This window comes from Pyrgilauda ruficollis, unplaced genomic scaffold (genome assembly GCF_017590135.1).
Source record: "Pyrgilauda ruficollis isolate IOZ18807 unplaced genomic scaffold, ASM1759013v1 scaffold42, whole genome shotgun sequence".
Lineage (NCBI taxonomy): Eukaryota > Metazoa > Chordata > Aves > Passeriformes > Passeridae > Pyrgilauda > Pyrgilauda ruficollis.
In genome coordinates, this window is record NW_024525712.1 from 5,582,821 (window position 1) to 5,600,470 (window position 17,650).

At 36.8% G+C, this 17,650-nt stretch overlaps 1 protein-coding gene across 1 annotated transcript in view; it reads right to left on the reverse strand.

Annotated features, from left to right (window-relative positions):
• Positions 1 to 3,657: 3,657 nt before the first annotated feature.
• The window catches only part of TPO (thyroid peroxidase), a 37,264-nt gene continuing 23,271 nt past the window's right edge, over positions 3,658 to 17,650 (reverse strand). Inside the window, exons 8-13 of the mRNA XM_041477900.1 lie at positions 13,899 to 14,157; positions 13,211 to 13,381; positions 12,186 to 12,423; positions 8,481 to 8,689; positions 7,028 to 7,198; positions 3,658 to 3,818 (exon numbers count right to left, since the gene is read on the reverse strand). Coding sequence (XP_041333834.1) covers positions 3,658 to 3,818; positions 7,028 to 7,198; positions 8,481 to 8,689; positions 12,186 to 12,423; positions 13,211 to 13,381; positions 13,899 to 14,157 — 1,209 coding nt within the window. The remainder of the gene's footprint in view (positions 3,819 to 7,027; positions 7,199 to 8,480; positions 8,690 to 12,185; positions 12,424 to 13,210; positions 13,382 to 13,898; positions 14,158 to 17,650) is intronic.

The window sequence follows — 17,650 nt, forward strand, 5'->3', positions numbered from 1 at the left end:
CTCAAACCAGCTGGCTTTCTCCGCCCTGCAGGGTGCAGTGCTGAGAGTACAACTGACTTTGCAGACTAAAGCACCTGCTGTGATGAGTCACTTCTTACAGCATTCTGCAGCACAGCAAAGAAAGTTGGTCCAATATTATAATTCCATCAAAGTTTAAGGAAGGAACCATCAAAGGAACATTAATCATTTTCAGGATTAATGTTCCTTTGACATGGCAGTAAAAACATGCAAAAAGTTAAGAACATTTATCCAAAGGTTACAATCTGTCACTGTCATATAACTCAAAACAAGAACTAAAGTTAATTTAAATTAGAGGGCAATGATAATATTTTGGGTTGCATGACTATGAGGAATCTTGAGAGTAAATTATTTTATGCAGAGGTAAAATAATTGTGGATCAAGAGTGAAGGTATTCAAATTATAACAGTCTTTTTAATGTCATTAGAGTACACATAGATGGAAAATTGGGAATTTTACAGGTTTTGTTGGCTTTTTTTGTTTGTTTTTCTTTGGGGTTTGTTTGGCTTGTTTTTCTTTACTTCTAAAAGTATCACAAACCATGGGCCAGAGTGGTAAGGGATAAGCAACTTGGATTTGAGACCATTCAACAAATTCACTTCCTGAATAAAGTTATCCTGTACAAGTTTCCATCTGAGTCAAAGACATTATCCAAACTTAGAAAAAAAAGCCTTGAGCCTACTGATGAATTCCATCAATAAAAACAGGATTGAAGGTTATATAGTTTTTTAGTATTGAAGAGTTAGCATTACTAGAGCTCTTCAAAATATATAAGAGCTTTTTAGTTTTGAAGACTGAAATGCTCATAATAATGTGAAGTGCTCTCATAATTTTAAATCACTCTATACTGCAGATTCCCAAATCCTTATTACTACTCAGTTTCAGCTGCTCATCTCTTATCACCAATATGTTGGTTTAGAAAAGTGTTTCACTACCTTTTTTCATCAAGTCTCAAAACCTCATTTCATAGGATTAAATTAGCTAGGCCTTATGAATGATGCCCTTAAAAATGCAAAAAAAAAAAAAAAATAGACCAACAAATTAAGCCACTCAATGACCTTGATAAAAACTTATTTTCTGAAATAAAAACAAAAACGGCTTGTTTTATGTAATTTTTTTTTAATATGGAAATTAAACAAACTAGAATACACTCAGCTGTAACATTCTCCTTTCCCTTGTTAATACAAATATTTTTGTAAGCAATCTACTATCAAGTAGCTAATTGACTCTTTTCTCAATTCAAAAAATATGAGAAATGAAAGTGAGAGATGTACACTAGTACATTAAGAACCATAGTTTACAGAGAAACCATACAAAACACTGCTAAAACCTGTTTTCTCTTTACCTAAACTTAGAATCAAAGAGTTAATGAGGTTGGAGGTGACCTTTTGAGGTCAGCTAGTCAAATTTCCCTGTTCAAGCAGGATCAGCTGCAGCAGGTTGCCCAGGGGCCTCTACAGATGAGATAAAAGGGCTGACAGTTCAACAGGGAAAATGCAACCTCCTGCATGGAAAATGGCTTGGCAGAAAAGGACCTGTGGGGCTGGTGGACACCAAGCTGAAGGTGAGCCAGCAATGTACCCTTCCTGCAAAGGTGGATGATGGTATCCTAGCATGCGTTAAGCAAAGCATTGCCAGCAGATCAAGAGAGGCGGGTCCTTCCCCTCTGCTCTGGATGAAACATCTGGAGTTGGGTGGGTGCACCAGAGACATCAACATACTGGAAAGAGTCCTGAAAAGGGGCACAAAGACAACTGGGGTCTAAAGTATCTCTCCTATGAGAAGAGGCTGAGAGCTCTGGGACAGCTTAGCCTTGCAAAGTGAAGACTCAGGGGGGAGCTTATCAATTTGTAGAAATATCTGAAGGAAAGGTGCAAAGAGGATGGAGCTGGGCTCTTTCCAGTGGTGCCCAGCAACAGGACAAGAGGCAATGGGCACAAACTGGTATACAGTTGGTGTCATCAGGAAACTGAGAGTGGGAGGGTAAGTGAGCTCTGGTACTATTTACCCAGAGAGGTGATGGAGTCTCTACATTTGGAGAGAGTCAAATGCTGTCTAGACATGGTCCTGGACAACTGACTTTAGGTGGACTTGCTTTAACAGAATTGGGCAAGATGAACTTCCGGAGTGCCTTTCAACCTCAACCCTCCTGTGATTCCATTTTTAAGCACTAGGTCCCACAGACCACCTTTTTTTGTTGCCTCCTTGATCACCTTCTGTCAGAAAGCTATCAATACTCTCCAAAAATCTTCTAGATTGCATGTGCCCTGCTGTACTGTCCTTACATCTGTGGGTAAAATTCCCTATTAGGGCCAGGGTCTGTGGACACAAAGATTCTTTCCGTTTTGAAGAAAGACCCATCTATTTCTTCCTGATCAGGAAGTGCATAGCACATACCCACTGCAAAAGCAGCCATATGCCAATGCAGTGTCCTCATGTTATCTTGCATTCAACACCAGTGAATTAACCACTTTGTATTAATCTGAAAGCAGATTTTTGTGTCTGAATTTAGAGGAATAGTAAAATGTAACCATGGTTGATTGGATAAAGGAATATATAATAAAGTTAAGAAACACCTAGAAAAAAGGTGGTTTTTTTTCTATTTTCTGATTCAGATGAAACTCTGCATGGCTACCTCTATACGAAGATTTGCATTTTCTTTTTCTACAGCAAGAGAGAGGGAGGTCCATTCTGGCAACCTCCTGTTGGGGAAGTTTTTCTACTGGTGTTCCTTCTGGGTTAGTGCAGTCTCCAATTGTACTTCATTCCTGGGCCTTTGATGAAGTCATGTGGCTTTGCTTAAGGTGTCACTGGAAGAAAGTGCTCTCACTGGCTGGATTGCTCATGTGACCTTGAAAAACTGACTGGGTATACCTCATATAATTGAAGAGATGTTTGTTTGCAACTAGGTATTTTTTCTCTGTGGAATTATCATCTTGTGTTTTCTTAGAACAATTAATCATAAATGACAGTGTAGTCCCACATCGTAACCAAGGAATTGCTGAAATAGGAAAAAAGTCATGTGCTATCAGTGAGATTCAATGTGCTTATGATTTTGTGGCATACAGCACTCTATCTGCAAGCTCTGAGTGGTTTAAACATTGTGTGCTTCCCTTGGGCACTTAGATAAAGCAAATACCCATTCATTTGAGTTTGGATTGTAGGTTGTCATGGAGGTTTCTCTGGACAGATATTGCCCAGCTTCAGAGGGCAACTGTACTCGTATTGCCCATAAACTTCCACCATATAGCTTCCATGCATGCTGAAAAGTAGAAAACGCCAAGAAAATACACAATTTCTGCCAGCTCTGAAAGGGTTGACAGTTTTGGAATGTGTCAGATAGATCTTAGTTAATATTTGGATGCTGAATTTAGATACTGACTAGGAGAAACTGAGACAAATTTGATTCCCTCCTCATAAGCACTGTCAGTAAATACTTAGTGATTTATGTGCAATAGGAATGGAAATGAAAAGCTTATTTATGTATCAGAATTATTTATTCAACACCTTCATTTACAGAATCTGTCTGTATCTTCATGCCCATGGTTGTGTGGAGATTTTTCACATATGTTAACAACTCTTCAATAAAATGTAATCTGATGAATTTTTACAGCATTGTAAAGTAGAACAGAGAACATTTTAGTGGACAGTAGGTTCACAGCCATTACCAATGCATGTTCTTCCATCTTCTGCCAGCTGGTAGGGATCAGTGTGGAGACATTTGTAGCTGCCCTTAGTGTTAATGCATATAGCAGAAGGATGGCATGGTGGATTAGTTTCATTTTCACATTCATTGATGTCTGCAAAATGAGTACACACTGATCAATAATAATTAAAAATTACAAAGGGATTACTAATTTCTCATAAACACTTTTTACAAGGATTCATAAATGAAAGGCATTGTACATTTTCAGTGAGACAGATAATGATAAAAATCTGTATTGTTACTCTTTAAAGGACAAACTAGAGGGTTGTTGTTGTTTTGTTTTGATTTTTTGTTTGTTTCTTTGTTTGTTTTAAAGCTGGAAATGATGAAAAAAAGGGTTGCTTTCATAATCCCCCAAAAGCTACAAATGGAAATTGGCTGAATTTTCAAAAATGCAAACCCTGAACTTGAGAGCTCTTCTTGCATGTGGTTATGTCCTAAGATTTTACTTCCTCTATAAATGTTTTCATTCTGTGCTCTGTAGACATAATGAAAATAATATTGCAGACACAGTTCTGTGCACTTCTAGGCATGATTTTGAGGAGTCAGATTTTCAGGTTTCAGTTAGCTTTGGTTACAAAATTTATAACTATAATTTGTGATATCACTGCAAGGATGGTTTTTTCAAGATGCTATATAAATTCTGTAAAATGACAATATCCTGGCAGAATGTTGAGCAGATAAACAATTATCCACTGGAAAAAGTACATATGCATATTGTTCTTGAGGCCTTTCAAGATCTTTCACTTTCTGCTTATGTGATGAAATAGGAAACAGCAGTGCAGGAGAGAAAGTACTCATTGAAAGAAAGAAAGGGGTCTTTTCATATTTTTGCACCTTTCTTCTTTCTATGTGGCATTTAATTGCATGACTAAATTCAGTTGACTAAAAGTAGGTGTCCAGTGTGATTTTAGGTACTTTCCTATTGGTTCTGTATATCTGACAGCTTGTTTAATGTCTCTGACCAATGGTCCTCTGAAAAACTGCAAACCCATATGTGGACAAGTAGTCAAGTCTTCAGTGTCTTCTCTTTCTGGTTTTATTCCTTTCCTTCTCTACAATGATGTTTGATCTGCTACTTCAGTATAAGTAATTATTTTCAATCAGTATTAGAAACTGACCAGTATTTACTGACTTAGTTTGGCATTGTCACTGAGACCACGTTCCGTCTTTGGAAATAGAATCAGCCTGATTCTCTCAAATTTTGGTACAAAAAACCAGCTGTTCCCAAAGTAGTTATCAATTAAGGCAGTCAAAAGAATAACATGGAGGAAAAATCTAAAACTTAGAACAATAACTTTCATAACATTCTTTGAAGCAGGAAAAGGATCTGTTGTTCAGGATGAAGATTTCTGAGTATTACTCCCTTCAAAACTTAATTTTGAGTTAATGTTCACTGCCTTAATCATCATCCAGGAAAGAAAACCTACACATTTCCCTGCACTGTAATTCAAATGTGCTTCTTCCACTTCTGCAGATCCATAGTCATGCTATCTGCTAAGTAGCTAAATCATCTTCATCACTAAATAGTGCATGTCAGACCTGACCAGTCTACCCTGCTGCTCAGAGAGCAGTAGTTCACTAAATCAAAATAAAGAGTTATCTATCGGGAGTGGGACATCACTTAATCTAAAGGAAGGTGGCATATTCTAGCACTAAATGACTTCCTGAATCAATAGAAATGATTTCAGTCAAAGCCCAAGTTAGTAAGCGGGAATTAACAGCTCTCAGAATCCTATGCTTTTGCCAGCAAGCCACTCTGTCTTTTCCAGAGCAGCATATAATTTTGAAACCATCTGCAGAAATGCTAAGCTCTATCCTCCTCATTATATTGCTTGATTTATCCCTAATTTGCTGAATATTTAAAAGAATGGGAACATATTGCACAGACATGCGTGGAACAAAGTGCTTTCTACTGTAAAACTCAAGTAGCATCTGCATAAGTGGGTTTTGATGGTTTTCCTTTAATAAAGGCTTTGCTTTTTTAATATATGCAGCAGCTTGTTTTCCTATACCAGATATACAGTCTTTCGTTTACATTACTGAACATATTAAAAGAAACTAGGACAAGGAATGATTCACTCATTTAACTTATTTATTCCATTCACTGCCAGAACATTAATCTATTGAAAAGGTTTTATTATAATTCATTTAACAGCTTTATTTCTTTATATGGTATTTATGTGGGAGGAATTCAGTGGATAAATAGGATGTGAATAAAGGAAAGAGCTGCAAATTTCATTTGACTTTTTCCATTCCAGGTATACAATTAGAATGAAGAGCTTTCTATTCTGCTATCACAGAAATACTGATAAGCAGACCTTATTGTGGATGAGCTCCACCACTTGCCCTCAAATTATTTTACCACCATGCATAATATATTCTGAAATACAGCTTTTTTGGGGTTTAGTTTTCTCTCATGTTCTTATAAAGCAGAGGAGTGTGAATACACACACATGCACGCATACATATATACATATATATGTACTTACACCCCTATTATAAACACATATATTTGAAATGTGAACAGAGAGAATTCATTCTTCATAGCATGAAGAGTGAAAGTCTTGAAATATTTGCCACATTCTCGTTCTAACCTATTCTATTAAACAGTAAAAGGCAAAAAGAAAAGAGAAGATGAAAGAATTATTAAAATAACAGAAAACGGTTCCTGTGAAAATGTGCCAGAAACATGTATTTTTACTGATTTTTCACCTGCTCTACTTTTGTACCTGCAGAAAAAATTAACTTCTGGCAAATCTTTCCACAGCTATTTGGGATCAGGAGGTTGGACCCAAAGTGATTATTAGTTTCCTTAATGTCACTTATTCACTTCACAGAATGGGTTTTTTTTCACTTTTACTAAAATTATTAGGATGACATATGACCTAGTGGTGCAGAGTTCAACTTTTATCTAGAGCATCCATTGAAACAATGCTGGAAAAATGACAACTCTATCATGCTGTTATATTCAGTGTAGGAGGAAGACATTTACAATCCTGATTTGCTGACTTTTTCCTCACTTTCTCCTCCCCCTCCCTCCCACTGGTTCTTAATAGACTTGATTTTTTGCTTAATTGGGCAATTTTTGGTGCCATTTTCCTACCATCAACTTGATTGCTGAATCAGGATGGGTAGAAATTGAGATAGCAATTCTGGGGAGAATTTCACATTTTTATGTTATTACACCTATAACCCCAGGATAATAACTACAAGAAGGCATAGGAGTAAATTCACATCTGATGAGCTATGGTGTAATTTAGCTGTTATAAAACCCAGAAATTAATTAATAATAATAGATACCTATACAAACTGGAGCCTCAAAGTTCCATCCTTTACTTGTGCAGGTTAATTGTTCTTCTCCTTGTAACTGAAATCCATAGTGACATGTATAAGCCACTGTAGATTTTCCAGATTCTGAGCAGTATACAAAATCACCATTTTCCACACTCTTTGGTGTTCCGCATAGTTCATCTACAAATAGAAAATCTGTATTACAGGCTTTCAAAACATTAAAAGCTTGACATCCCATGTCAAACTATGACACCCCCTTATACTTGCAAATGGATGGTATCCTCCATCACTGCTATAAACATTAACTTCAGTGAAAATTTTCATGTTTTAATGTGATCAAGACTTTAATTGTTCACTTCTGGAAAAGAATTTATATGGGATAGCACAGGTTTGACTTGTAATCCTCACAAAACTAGCACTACAACATAAGAAGGACGTGGACCTGTTGGATCAAGTCCAGAACAGGGCAACACAGTTAATCAGGGTTCTGGAGCACCTTTCCTTTGAAGAGAGAGGCTGAGAGAGTTGGGGTGGTTGTTGTTGTTGTTGTTGCAGCCTGGAGAAGAAAAGGCTCCAGGGAGACCTTTTTGCAGTCTGTCAATTTAACCAAGTCTTTTCAGAATGATTGGCACAAATTTTTTACCAGAACCTCTTGCAACAGGACAAGGAGTAATGTTTTTAAAGTAAAAGAGGGTTGATTTAGATTAAATATAAGGAACAAGTTTTTTGCAAGAGCATTGTAGCAGCGATCCCCTGAAAGGGGAATAATGAGCCTTGGCTCCATGATTGCAGAAGGCTGATTAATCTCTTCATGGTTACTGTTACTACACTATACTATCCTATACTATATTCTACCATTTGAAAAACCCATCGCCCTTGCCAGACAGTCCAACACAGCTTTGACCTGATTAGTCAATCAATCAAAATCACCAGGGTCCAATTAAGAAATCACCCTTTGGTAAACAATCTCCATAACACATTCTACATGTGCACAATAACAGGTGCAGCAAATGGAGATAAGAATTGCTTTCTCCAAGCTTTCTCACAGCTTCCCAGGAAAGTCCTGGGAGAGAATTATGTCTCTCTCTGTTCGGAGGACATGTGATTACCACACAAGAGTACTCAAACACTGGCACAAGTTGCCCCGAGAGGTGAATGTCCTATCTGGAAACATTTGGATTCAGACTGCACAGGGCTCTAAGCAATTTGATATAACTGAATATGTCCCTGGTCATTGCAGATGAGTTGAACTAAATGTCTTGTAAAGATCCCTTCCAAGCCAAAATGTTCTATGATTCTGTGATCCCACTTCTAAGTGGTAGAATACTAAAGGTCTCATTCAGATTAATAATTCAAGATCTGCCAGAACCAAGGTCAGTACTTCAACTGCTCTTTACTGTCCCCTCCCCTCCCCTTTTCTCCCCTCCTCTCCCCTCCAAAAAGATTGGTAACTACAGATTACCTTCCTGATAAAATTCTTGCCAAGCTTCTAAATTCATCCCAGGTATATTGTTACAATGCTTAAAATCCTGTGGAAACTTTCCAAGTTGAAAGGCATCTGCTGGCACTTCAGTAATTCCTGTATTGTCACAAATCACGCGGGACAGTGAATGTTTTTTGAGTTCCTGCTTTTGAGCTTCTGTGAAAACATCGTCATTTTCCCACCAAAATCTGGAAAGAATAATATAAACTTTTTCTGAAAAGATCAAATTCAAAGAGCTGGTTATTCTTACTTACACAGTACCTTATATAAAATACCAAAAATAAGAATTACAGCAAAAATAGGTGAATATAATAATGAGTAAACACCATGACCATACAGAACCAGTCATAGAAAGGCTAGTGTGAGTCTGATGTACTGGTCAACTTGGGTCTTGTGTTAAAGCCAAGAGAATTGCTTTTCATTGATTAAACAGGTCCACAAAAAAAGTTACAAACCTGAGACAAAAACTTGAGACTGACTTGATTGGACTGGACCCTTACTCCTATGCACACTAATATGTGCTGTTCACTCATAAATTGTTTAAAGCATAAATTACAGAAGAATTGGAGGAGTGACCATAATAGATTTCCCCATATCAAAGCTTTTGAATTCTGCTTGCCCTTACTGAGTGGTTGGACAGTAATAATGTTTTTGATCATACAAAAAGTAAGCAAAGAGGACTGTCTGGAACAGACAAGACCTGCTTATTTTTGTCAGATCAGGGGTGTGGTGTCAGAACAGAGGAACCAGTTGGTGCTACAAAGGTATATCTATTGAATGGTGACATTATATAAAATATATATTTATGCATACATACATACATTAAAAGGTAAAAGGAAAGAAAACACTGGGGAGAAAAGGAAAGACAAACATTTTGTATATAAAGACATGTAATTAATGGCAAAAATACTTCTGGAGAGTTTGATTTAACATCTCTATTAGTACACTAAACAGTGACAAGTACTGCTTCAATGCTGAGTTCCCTGTGGTACTCAGGCCAGGACAGTTAGAATTTTCCCAAACACTAGGCAGGATTGGTGGTAACATGCCTGAGGATAGTCAGGCACGGGTATTGGAGTGGTCACACTGTAGAAACTGACCTAGGTTTAACACGGGACTTATGATCCATAATGCAGGGGGTGCATGGCTGAGGTTTCTAGAAAGTCTGAGAGTTTGTGTTTACATTTTCCTGATTAAAACAGAACAGCAATATTGACTGTGGACTCTATGCAAACCTGGCACGTGTGCAACGTTTGGAGATTTTTATGAGTTGCTTGTAAAGGTACCATACAAATAGGAAGTCTGATGTTGTGGGAAGCTGTTTTTGTGTTCTGGGGAGGATGATGACTGCCAGTGTGCCCTAGGGTGGCTTTTTAGGGCAAATCAGATCCTGCTGCCAACAGGATCATACCTGCTGGGTAAGGTAAGTGCATGTGAAATTTTGGAAAACAGGATATATTTGTAGGCCAATAGTTATCTTCAGAAGCCTGATTTGTTAAAAAACCCATCCCACTTTCCCTACATTGAAGGAGGAGGCAATGTACAGAACCAGGGGTGGAGCAAATGTCCCACATCTCAGCAGCACTGAAATGCAGGAGAGATGGAGGGGTTGGAAGGAGAAAAAAAAGAAAGGAGTCTTCGTCCTACACCTCACCTGCACACTGTTCCTAAACTACTCAGAGCATCCTGAAATCTCACTGATGATTCTGAGGTCCCTTCCCATAACCTTCCCATAACCCTTCCCATAACCAGTTACTTTCCCATAACCAGTTACCATCAAAGGCTTCTCCACTCAGTTCTCCTACACCTGTTATGTCCTCTTTCATGTGCATTAGAGCTTCTTTCATCACAAAATTCAGTTTTATCTACAGGCCTAAATGAAAAATGATTTTTTAAATCTACGCAACAGATAGGTGTTTACTTTAACAAACATTTTGGTTTACTCAATTCTATCTGTATCAGGTAACCAAATCCCTATGCAAAGTATGTCAAAACTTCAGAAGTTTTGCCCAAATTTTTCAAATCCTGAGACTGTGAAAAATAATCAGAAGAGGAAGAGGCGGAAGAAGACTGATGGATCAGAAGCAAGTTGTTTCAGGTGATGTGGTTAAGACAGTGCCTGAGTTTAGTAGATAGGAAGAACAAAACCTTTTATTTTTTATGAGTTTACTGAAAAAAAGTTTTTCGGGCTATCAGAATTCAGAGTTCAGTCAGATGACAATTCCAGGTAGTCCTGATATTTGAACTTAAAGAGTACATTAGAAGAATTATTTTTAAATCCCTGAGTACAGATCTGTCAATTGGGGTTTCTAGTGTATGTAGTGTCCCTGGTGCAGTTATAGGTAACACCTTGCACTCTACCTGACCAGACACTTTTCTGTTCTTATTATGTGACAACTATAACATCTCGTTACATACTTCTAACTTCTCTTAGGGGGTTTCTTTGTGGCCACAAACTTTGTGGCAGAAACTGTGGAATTCTTTCATTATTAGAACTCTCTTTTTTCAAGTTGGAGATAATGTATTAAATTAGGCTTATGTTTATTTAAGGCAGGTAGCATTATAAGACACTGAATGTTAAGTAACAGTGTAAGGTACTGAATAATAGGATGGAGGCTGAAAAGACCTCCATAGATAATCCTTCCTCAGATAGGAAAAAGTATGCCTGTACAATTCAGAGGATTTCAACCATATTTTACCACAGATGAGTAGAATGTTTGTTGTCTATACAGTTTCTGCAAATAAAATATCACCTTTATGATTAGCATAGCTTTTTCTTGTGAGCTAATTAATTAACATTTTTTAAAGTTCAGATTTAAATTCTTCCTTGGATGATTATTTCTATAAAGGCTATTTTCCATAACAGTGACTTATAAGAGGAGCTTAAAGGTCATTGTAAGGACCAGATGTACTTAAACATCCCTGCTAGCATGGTGTGAGCAGTTTTAAATTAGTTGTCTCATGAGATCCAAAATTACTGCCACGAGTACATGACAGAAATAAAAAAAGTTTGGTTTTATAATTGCTTCACGAGCAGAAGCAAGATATAAACACCTTCTGTACCCTGTTGTGACCTAAAGCTGCATTCCTCCTGATTTTCTGGTATGAAGGTTTGTACTGGCACAAGGTTCTGGTGGCGCTTGTGCAGGGTTGGTGGAACTGACATCCTATACTCTGTCCAGTGAGGTAACTCTGGGAGTACTCTGCAGTCCCAATTCACATAAGGTCATGTACGTGGTATTTTTATTATCCCCTCTATGAAGACTTTATTACAGCCTTTTCCTATCCCTTCTGACTTTGTTGCAGTTGCCAAAATAAAAGATTGAGGTTCTTCCAGCTCCTGAGCCCAGTGCAGCCCTCAGGGAGAATAAAGCCTGCACAGTACTACATCCATCCCTGCAGGAGTTACTGGCCTCTGCCACAATTAACTTCTGGTGGCACCTTGCATTTTCAGTAGGAGTGCACAGCTGGACACCTCAGTACCATAGAAACAAACAAATTCCATGTCATCTGGAATTGAGACTGTGTACTAACCAAAGAAGAATAATCAAAAGCTCACCCAACAAAGCTAAGAAAAAAATGTGTAAGGGGTAGAGAATGATTTCTTTAAAGCATATTTAAGTGGCTGTAAAATCTCCATTGCTACTGGGTTTCTACACATCATTTGGCTCATAATAAACTCACCGGTCACCATCCCTTAGTGCTTTCATTTGCTTTCCAATTAAACATGCAAACAGGGGACCAGTTCTAGCACCTGGAAGAAAGTCTTCCATGAGACCGCCAAGCCAAACATCAATATTGTTAGGACTGTGGTACAATTCCATGATTTTTTCAGTGACGTTGGGATTGGTTATTACTGTATTCAGGTCAATATGAGTTTCCAGTTTTGGTAAACCACAGAATTCTCGCCATTCATTATAACCTGCAAATATGATGTTTAAAAGAAGATTAGATTTGTCTGTTAGGCATGACATATGAAATTAAAAAAATTATAAGGACTGGATTTTGACAACATTGATCATAGTCATTGACTGTTATGTATAAAAAAGGTCTACTATTATTGGTTTAATTGATCAGAGAAATTATGGCAGGATCTGAACTAAGCTCCAACAGTCTTTCTCTAAGCAGGTACTTTCTCTAAGCATGGACTGATGGGCTATTAACTCCTTGACTGTTAGTTCAATCTTACCCTGGGCTGACTGGAGGAAAAAATCTAATGCAAAAACCAGTGAAAAACATGTAATATTTCTCCAAATGCAGAGTGTACCTAACTAAGTCATCTACACCACTCCTGAAGACGTCTGTCAACACCTGCTGTGGTTGGTGGAGCCGGTGAGGCTGTGCCTGAATTGACCTATCCCACAGGCTGGGAACAGCCTGGTGATGGGGAGTGGCTGCTTCAGGCAGAAAGTCCCACTTCTCAGAGCTGGTTCCAGCAAAAACAAGCCTCAGGTACCTACACTAAGCACACCCAGATCCACTCACTTGCACTGTTCTTCTAGACTCTAGATTCCAGATTTACCAGACTATTTTAATCTCAAAACTGTCATATACTTTCCATCAAAGTTAAGAATATTAGCAATGTACATTTTAAAAGACTTAAGTGACTTTTCTGATTACTAAACCTATTATTATTTAAAAGCTTATGATTACATCCCAAATACAAGCAGTTATACTTCAGTTACCAGTTGGAAGAAAAATCAATAGACCTGGAAGTCCATGATCACGGCCGCGTTGTAAATTCAGTGATGATAGATCAAGTGAACCATTATTGGACAACACAAACAGTTTTTCTGTTAACTCCTCATTCAGCAGTTGATCTTGTACCTGCAGTTTTGCTGGATGTGCTAGAAGACCCCTTATTAAAGGATCCAAGCCTCCTTTAAAAAAAAATAAATTATGGCATTATACATATATGTAAGCCATTATAACTTTCATAACAAATGTGAATACATATATGTTTCTATGTTTTTAAAACATTGTCCACACAGGTTTTTACATTCAAACACATGCAAAAATCTCCTTTAAAGAAAAAGTAATAGTGGTATGAAAGAGCTCCATCTTCTTAATGTATAAAAGAATTAGCAACCTGTAAATAAATTCATACACAAAAAAATCCCAGAACTGTCTTCATCATCACTCATCCTCATATTGCTAATCTACCAGACTGGTTTAGTCTGGAGAGTAATGTTTTTCCAATTCAGTCAACTATTTAATTGAGAATAATAATTGAAGTTCTTTTTAGTGCTCTGGAATCCAGTCAACAACTTAAATAAATAATTTAATTAAATAAATTCTCCAATTCCTAATTCAGGATAAGTAACTTTGAAAAAAGTTACAGTATTCTGGGAAGAAAAAGACCAAAAAACAACAGAAGCAGTTTAAATAAAATCATACCTTCTTTAATGAGTCTCCAAGGACTAAAGAAAACTTGATGCAAATGAAGATTTGGGAGTTCAGGATCATCTAAATACTGTGCATTCAATCGCCTTACTACTGGTTGGATTGTTGCATGACCAAAACGAAAAGCAGCTGTTGAAAATACATTAGAAACTGTAGGATTCATTGTGGGATCATAACCTGTATAAAGGCCAATATACAGATTAAAAGCATCTGGACCAATGATTTTGGGAATGTAATCTCTTAAAGTAATAATCTGAAAGAAAAGAAAAAGAAACATATTTCAGCTTTTCTGTAGATGAATACTAATGAAACCCAGGTGCTAAATGCTTTTTTTCTTCATTCATCTATACCCAAGAATTTGGCATAAGTAAGAAAAGTATTACCTGGAAAACAATATCAGTCTTATTTTTGCAGCAAGGGGACAAATGACTAGAGAGAACTGGTGGTGCAGCTCAGAACAGTGCAGCAGTCAGGCCCTGTTAGGCTTTGCCATAGATATGCTACACCAAAGACACCTGAGCAGAGATTACCAGTGCTGCCCATTTACAAACCACAGGGGTAATCCAGCTCACAGGAGGTGTGTTGAGATTAAAAAATGTAAATTATAATGGCCTTAAAAATAGCAATGAAAGCAAGAAGAGCTATAATGTCTTTCAAGAATGCTCTCTAATTTGAACAGTTGCTATTTTCAGACATGTGTTTGTGATACAAATCCTATTTTATTTTTATTTGAAATGATGAGGCTTTAAAATACTGGTGCCCAAAATCCCCTTGTAGACATTTTGTACTAAACTTAAATCAATTTATAGACTTCTAACAAATACACTTCAAAAATGAAAAGACTGATAAACACCTTCTGTCAAATGCTTTTATAAGGTAATAGTATTACAGTGGCATGGAAAAGCACAGGAGTAATAATGACAAAAGGAAAGAAGGAAAAGGATAGGAGTAATCATGACAAAAGGAAAATATTCTAATGTACCAAATAAAATGAAAATGCATTATAGGTTAAAGATTATGCTGAACTTAATAAAGCAATATGAGATAAATATGAAGCATAATGAACTCAATAAAATACCTCATAGATTCAATATAATATGCAATAAATATACAGACAAATGTGTTTTGAACTTGATATAGTGCATATTGAAAAACTAGCTGGCATAAAATGACTTTATAAAAAACTTGTATTTTTATTTTAGGAACCAAGCACAGACAAGCAAACCTTTCCACAATTTGATCACTTTTCTCAGAAAGCAGAGGTTTAGGTTTTCAGGTTAGGTTGTGTAGTAAACAAAATATATAAAAGACAGTATGTTAGAATCCCTTTTACAGCTCCTTTAATGCAGCATAAGAAACAAATGAAATTATTGCAAGAAATTAATACTGACACTGTCATTGGAAAAGCTAATCTTTTGCTTTATTCACAAAGGTTTTGCAAGAGAGCAGTTCTAATTTTAGATACGGTTTTTACAATCAAAGACCTTATGGAGGAGTAGGTTAGTCATGGATACAAAAATCCTGGTATGACTAATTTTTTGGCTCATTTTAAATGAAATCCCAAGCTAAGCTGCTCAGGAAGGCCAGACTCCCTGAAGGAAAGGGCAACTCAGATTTTTCATTTGCTCCAGAGGCAACATTTTCATTTCTAATTTCCTTGATAAGGAAAGAAGGGTTGCCATTTCAAGTCACAAAAATTAAAAGGCTAAGGGTAAAAAGGGGTCTTATGCCTGCCTACCCTCCGCTAGGAGAGGCATCTATTTGATGGAAACTTCCAAAGGCTAAATGAGGCCCCATCACGTAGAGGTGAGTTTTAAACAGTACAGGATAAGTTGTTACTAATACAGAAGCGTACAATACTGTGACTGGAATCTGCTAAAGAACCCCATCTGCAATGGCACCTAGCATTTGTGTAGTCTCTGCATATGGCCAAATTTGTCTGTGTCAAGCCAAGGTGAGGCTCATTACAGGTTCTTACAACTGACACATATATAAATTTTAAAGAAGATGTTTACAGCTGACAAGCATCAAAATTATTTTTGTTAAAATTCTTTTGCATGCAGTCCCTTCTCTCACATAATGATATAAAATGTTTATTTGCTTTCATAAATCAGCACAGTACTTTTTTCAGTAGAGAGTTCCTTCAATAAATGAGATTCTCTTGCGGAAACAAAGGAATGAGCTTGTTACAAAATATGTCAATAAAATCAGACAGAAAGTGACTATATGGCAAAGACATCACAAACTAGCATAATGAATGGCTCCATCATTTCTGGCCTACTTTAAGTCTATTTGTTAAAAAAAAAAGTTAACTTTTTTGTGTTTGCAGGAATATGAGGAATGCGCGTGGATATCCTGAGTCTGAACCTGCAAGGTACTGAATGGTCTCAACTCTGTGACATTTATGAGATTAGTGGTAATCCAGGCTCCTCTTAGGCTTCATTCATCACCTCATTGCATCACATCCAAACTCTGCAGAAGCCTCATCAAGAAAACAATTTTAATCAGTAACATCAATATTTCCGCTATCTCATTGTTCCAACAGTTTAATTTAGTGGAAAATCATGACAAATGAGCACTGTGTTTTAAGCAGAGGCCCATATGCTTGGTGTTTTAATATGACCTTTTTAATCTATATAATCATATATTAACTGAGAAATTAAGATCATTTAAATGCTATTCATTTAGTCATACCACAGAAAATAAAACACTATTTTCTTAGCAATTCTGCCAATCATTTGAAAAGTATCCCGATAGAAACATCATCTGAGTGTCAGAAAAGGCTTTGTATAGATTTTGCGTCATACTGTGAATCCCATGTGCACTGTTTACAGAAAAAGTAACCGAATCCTGACCTGTAAACACTAGAATACTGCAAGTCAGACAGGATGTTACTGTTAAAGGCAACACTCTTCTCATTCAGAAGGCAGAATTTCAGCTAAACATCATTATCAATTAGATGCAAAAGATCCAGAAATTCTTTGTCATAGGGTTCAGGAGATTTTCCTTTCAAAAGCCTCTACAAGTATACCCCAAAGTAGGTGTGAGTGGGGCACAATGGTTGGAACAGGAAAACAAAAAAAGGTTGGAAGAGTGAATATGAAAATATGTGAACCACCATAAGCATAAGGAAGCCCGAAAGTATGTCATTGCCATTGGCCAGCTGTAACTGCAAAGGAATAGTATCTCACTGAGATAGTGTAGTGCCAATTAAATGAAGCTTCAGCACTTGGAAAAGATTGCAGAAATAATAGAGAACTATCAAATATAGCAATGATGTTTAATTCATTAAAGTGCTATGCATGGTTAGTTTCCAGTTCTCGCTAAAAATACTAAAGGATTTACAGATGATGATGATGTTGAAGTCCTAAACTTTTGATAAAAAGGTGATCTTACGAGAGTTCAATTTTTAATAAAAATAAACACGTTATTATAGTTTTGTTAATAATCTAAACTATGCACTTTATAAACATGAATTCTGACATTATTCAAGACATTTTATAATATATATTGTTTATCTATTTGTTCTTTATAATTTCATATTCTGAGAGGGGCTATCTAATCATCTAATTTCACAAAAACATTTAATCCAAGCAGTTAATGTATGTAAGTCTCAGAAGTCACCCACTTTCAACCCATGCCTTGGACCATGCAAGATGCTCAGAGAACACAAGCAGATGTAGGAAGAAGTGAAATGAACACCTACATGTACAATGAAAACTAAAGGTAGCTGTCACCTAAAATTG